Source organism: Leuciscus leuciscus (genome assembly GCF_965113295.1).
Source record: "Leuciscus leuciscus genome assembly, chromosome: 25".
Lineage (NCBI taxonomy): Eukaryota > Metazoa > Chordata > Actinopteri > Cypriniformes > Leuciscidae > Leuciscus > Leuciscus leuciscus.
In genome coordinates, this window is record NC_138724.1 from 27,499,063 (window position 1) to 27,504,724 (window position 5,662).

Here is a 5,662-nt window from a genome sequence, read left to right on the forward strand (position 1 = left end):
TGTTTCAGCCAAAATGTTGCCAAAATTAAGAAGTAATAGTCTTTAAAAACTGCCTGCGCACCATAAAATGCTGCCTACATAGACAGCTCGCTAGGTTTATAACACAGCCACATTCTTTTTGTGTCCTTTTCCCAGTAGACACATATCCATTTTCATCACAGAGCACGGCATCAAATATGAATGAAAACATGCAACTCTGACACAGTGTTTAAATAGAAACCGAAGCATCTCCGCAGGGACTGACTGCGCTTCCATCGCAGGATAGAGGGAAAAGCTGGATGGAGAGAACGACAAGAAAACAAAAGAGTGCATCCCCACTCTCTGGGGAGGAAAGGGTTAACCCCATTACGACAGACCAATCAGAGCAGAGAGCAACACTGCAAAACCGCCGCAGTGAGTGAGAGAGGGAGACGAAGATAGAGAAGGAGCGAACGAGAGAGAGGGGGGACAAGCAAGGTTTTTGGAGGAGCAACAGAGGGGTGCATCGGTAACACTTCAATGCATCACAGTTTCGAAGAGAGAGTGTGCGAGCGAGTGTGCCATCAAGAGAGGAAAAGAAGCAAGACAGTGAAAGAAACAGTTAGCAGGACAGTAGATCAAAGTCAGTCTATTTCACTCTGACAGTTCGCACGGACGGGATTTGATTCATGCTCCTCAAGGAGAAGCAGGTTTACGACTCGCTGACATGCAATGCCTACAAAAGTCTGTGCACTTGTGGATCTCAGGTGATGCTTCGGTGAAGATGTAGCTGCTCCACATTGCATGACAGATGAGAACTCTGGGAGCGCAAAGGTAAGCTGGTGATATTGAATAACTTTGGTGGAAAATTTTTTTATTGAACAAGTATGCATGCGGCTGAGTTTTTGGATGTAAAACCATTTAAACAGTGTTCGTTCAAAAGAGCAGATGTCGAAACTTGGAATAGCACATCTACCTAGGGCAATCTGTCAAAATTGGAGATGCCCTAGTAAATCATATTCAAATAAATCTGTGAAATGAAGGATGAAGGGGGGAAAATATGCTTATTGCAAGAATGCAACCTTTATGATTGAAGGAACCAAAGGTTAAAGTTTAAGAATTTGTCATTGAAAACCTCATATCGATCCGTTATCTGAATGTTTGAGGGGACGTCTACGTTTTGTGATTAACTTGCCGCTGCCTGTAAACAGCATTCTTACTTTAGTTAGTCTATTGATCCACGTCTCCGCTGACAAATTTCACCCCCAATACCCAATCGATTCTGTTTACGGTTTTCCCCTCGATCTGTCAAAGTCTGCCGGACTGTAACATCTGGGAAAAATTTACAGTGTAAAATCTCATTCACGGCTGGAACACGACCACCTCGTTACACGTGATCCAGGCATATTCTTGCAGGGCCGTTGACTGAAAAATGATGTGAGAAAGTACAGACATAAAACAACACAGGTGATTGCGTTACCTTCCCTAAAAGGTATTGCTTTGGAAATGAGTGTTTGTAGATTGTTCCCAAGATGCACGGGCCCATCCATCAACCCCTGCAGGTTCGCAGATGTTACTCGTACCTTCACATGGACGTTAAGCAAGACCAGAGCGTGTGCATTTCCGCAGACCGCTCGGAAAAGATGAATGGATAACACATGGAAGTCCTTACTTGATGATGGATTGGATGCAGGCTTAATGAATAATTGATTGTTCACTTATCAACACTTCTCTGCTTTTTTCTTGTTAGGATTGTGGAATCAAAGAGTGGAAGAGAACTGCTTCCAAAGTGCCATCTCTCAGGAAGACGTGCCAGAACGAGTGGATTTCCCAGGGGAAGACATTCCCATGCTCACCACGGATGTGAAAAGTTTTTATCACGGGCTTCAGAAAGCATTGATAATGCAACCTAAAGGTGACCTTCTGTGAGGGGGACTGGAAATTACATTGCCAATTCCCCAACGCCCTCATGCTGACCTAAACAATTCAGCGACCTTGGATTCTTCACCAGATGGCACATGCAAATCAGCAAATCAATATGGATTTATCACCTTCTAGGGCCCATAAAACTGCAATAACGGGAATATGTCAGCAGTGAAGGAACGGTATGAGACCGTGCTGATGGTATCGAGCGAGATTACAGCAACTCCCTAACCCTAACGTGGATATAATAATTAATCGAAAACAATTACTTTCATTTATGCATTTGGCAGACGCTTTTATCCAAAGCGACTTACATTGCATTTCAAGGTACGCATTTATATTCTTATCAGTTCTTGCTTTCCCTGGGAATCGAACCCATGACCTTGGCGTTGCAAGCGCCAACGCTCTACTGATTGAGCTACAAGGAAAGCAAGCTTTCAGTGGTCAAGCTAGGATAGAAAATGAAAATGGACAGTTTATCTCTAAATCACTTGTCATGTCCTTTGGACTCAATCAGTGCGTTAAAGAAAACGGGAATGCCAACTCTTTGTTAGGTCTGGACATGGCAGGGGACCAAACATATCAATTGGTTTAGTACAAAAACATCATCCCTGATCATTAAGAGAGCGATTCGCTTGGATTACGAGGATTAAGAAGTGCAGAATACTTCCTTGAAAGGCCATGCCTGGGGCTGATGTACAACTTGTACCCCTTCCAGACTCTCCCGTCTCGACTGCTGACTCCCGAGGCTGAGAAAAAACCTGGAAGGGGAAGGGTAAGTCAACTAATGTGTAGAATAAACTATTGGACAGATGTCATTAGTCGTCAAGGTTGTTCGACGTCCAGAAAACAAGCTTGATGATCTGTGAGGTGTTGTGTTTTAGCTCATGAAGTCATTCGAGTTTCCATATGGTTTCACTCCAAGGTGTCAGTCGGCCTACATCAAAACAAAAAGAGTTATTAGTACCCAGTTGGCACCTTGATGCATCCATCTACATGTAGTAAATTACAAAAGCCAGGTTAATACTTATCTCGACAATCCTCTCTCTCTCTCTTAATTCTCTCTCTCACGGTGATGAATGAAACGCAGCACTAAAGACAGTCACATTTGCAAATGGAGCAATCCATCACTGTGCAACAAATGAAAATGCATTGTGGACAAAAAATAATGCCTAAAGTGAGTCTATTTATAGCAGCGCCTAATACAGACTGGCCAGTGCATAACCAATGCATTATTAGTCAATGTGCACAGGAACCTCAGATGTAAAGCCATTAGCAGGCGCATAGGGAATCTGAACAAGTAAGACATACAGAACTTTGTATATGGCGGTAATTCGAATCCAGCATAAATCTACCACAGACTCCTTAATCTAATGGTTTTGTTGGTCTCAATAAGTGAGATCCATGATAAATCTTATTGTGGCCATTACAGACAACTTAATTTGTTCTTCTCTTAGATTGGTAGTGGATCTAACAAAGAGGTTGTACAAAATTCAGAACTGAAGTGAGTGAACGAGTGTGAATTTGAAATTCAGGCAGTCGAATTGGAATGAAAGGAAGAAGTATTTAATGAATTGTATCCATTTTTATCTATCTATATCTATCTATCTATGTCTATCCATCCATCAATCTATTCATCCATCCACCTATCTATCATTCAAGCTATCCATCCATCTCTGTCCATCCATCCATCCATCCATCCATCTATCTGTCATTCAAGCTATCGATTCATCTTCAAGACATTAAATTATGAATGAAACAACGCTGTGCAAATGCACCTGGTCTTTCTACCTTTGTCTCTGATTGTGCATTCTGCTGTTTTTACCTTTCAGGATAATGCACGTCCCTCCCTCAACGGAGGAAGAAAGCACCATGAGTAACGTAACTGTCCTTGACATCACCGAGGCCGTGAGTCCCGCCATGACGGCGGCCGGCCCGATCCCGTACCCGCTCAGCTTCCAGGTGTCCCTGACTGGTTTCCTCATGCTGGAGATCGTCCTGGGATTGAGCAGCAACCTGACCGTGCTGGCGCTCTACTGCATGAAGTCCAACCTGGTCAACTCCGTTAGCAACATCGTCACCATGAACCTGCACGTGTTGGACGTGTTGGTGTGCGTTTGCTGCATCCCGCTAACTATCGTCGTGCTAATGCTGTCATTGCAAAGCGACACGGTGCTCGTGTGCTGCTTCCACGAGGCCTGCGTGTCCTTCGCCAGCGTAGCTACGGCAGCTAACGTGCTAGCCATCACTTTGGACCGATACGACATCTCCGTTAAACCCGCCAATCGCGTGCTGACTATGGGACGAGCAGTGGCTCTGTTGGGTTGCATTTGGGTGCTGTCTTTTGCTAGCTTCTTGGTGCCATTTATCGAAGTGGGATTCTTGGGACCGGAGCCCACCAAAGCAAATCAGACCGCCGTTGTGCACGTAAACGAGTATTACACCGAACTTGGTCTGTACTACCACCTAGTGGCCCAAATCCCCATTTTCTGTTTGACTGCCATCATAATGCTAGTGACATACGCAAAGATCCTGCAGGCTCTCAACATCCGCATTGGTACGCGCTTCCATGCCACGCAGAAGAAGAAGAAGAAGATAAGGAGGAAAAAGAACTTCTCTCTCATGTCGACATCTGAACAGCAGCTTCCCGAGATCACGGACGCCTCGCAGAGCAGCGCCGGAAACCGTGGAAATGCTCCACTTGGCATGCGCACGTCAGTCTCGGTGATCATCGCCCTGCGAAGGGCCGTCAAACGCCACCGGGAACGCCGTGAGCGGCAAAAGCGCGTTTTCCGCATGTCGTTGCTAATCATCTCCACGTTCCTCCTCTGTTGGACGCCCATTACCGTTTTAAACACTGTGATTCTCAGCGCAGGCCCTAGCGACCTCACCGTCAAGCTCCGAATGGGTTTTCTGGTCATGGCCTACGGCACCACGGTCTTCCATCCACTCTTGTATGCCTTCACAAGGCAGAAGTTTCAGAATGTCCTGAAAAGTAAAATGAAGAAACGGGTGGTGTCCATCATCGAGGCGGATCCGCTGCCGAACAACGCAGTGATTCGAAACTCCTGGATCGACCCTAAACGGAATAAGAAAGTGACGTTTGATGATCACGAAGCCAGGCAGAAATGTCTATCATCCGAAGATGCCGATTAAAGCCACTTTGCAACCTCTAACAAAAGACTAGTTTTCATAAAAGCACTGTTATCCATAAAGGGAACCACGTGATGTGAATATTAGTCGTACATGAGCAGGTATCAAATAATCGTATTATTTATATAACTTACTTGGAATATAATATGATAGGTTTCATAGAATGATACTACTGCAGTTACAAGATGCATGTCCTTTATAAACCACTGTATGTACTGTAAATACATGGGATTTGTACATATTCTTGATCAGTTATGTACCTCTATTATGACTTGTAGCCTGTGTATACATGTATTTGTAATAAAGGTGGGGGAAAAGACGAAATCCATCTGCTCTTTAACCCGCCACGATGGCTGCTTTTCCTAAAGTCATCTTGTGCAGGAATATGAGAATATTATGGTTTCTGTGGAACAAAAAATGAGAATTATTGACGAATCATCACACAGCGATTCATATGTAAACATTAACAAAACACCAAAAGCACTTACAAAAAGTCGCCTCTTGCGCTGTACACCAAGTCTTCTCTGGTGTCATGTGATAGCTTTGAGTGACAGACCGCAAATTAAAAGCTGGTAACAAACAAGTTGTAAAAGCCTCATGATATGCAAAGAAAAGAAGGGAGGACATC

The 5,662-nt window shown here is 44.3% G+C and overlaps 1 protein-coding gene across 1 annotated transcript; it reads left to right on the forward strand.

Moving 5' to 3' along the window:
* Positions 1-389: 389 nt before the first annotated feature.
* gpr22b (G protein-coupled receptor 22b) lies at positions 390-5,375 on the forward strand. Its single transcript, XM_082159451.1, has 3 exons — positions 390-792; positions 1,709-2,656; positions 3,714-5,375. The coding sequence occupies exon 3, from the start codon at positions 3,718-3,720 to the stop codon at positions 5,035-5,037; it is 1,320 nt and encodes a 439-aa protein (XP_082015577.1). The 5' UTR covers positions 390-792; positions 1,709-2,656; positions 3,714-3,717; the 3' UTR covers positions 5,038-5,375.
* The last annotated feature ends 287 nt before the right edge of the window (positions 5,376-5,662 follow it).

Coding starts and splice junctions, on each gene's coding strand:
- gpr22b (XM_082159451.1), top strand. CDS start 3,718: ATGCACGTCCCTCCCTCAACGGAGGAAGAAAGCACCATGAGTAACGTA.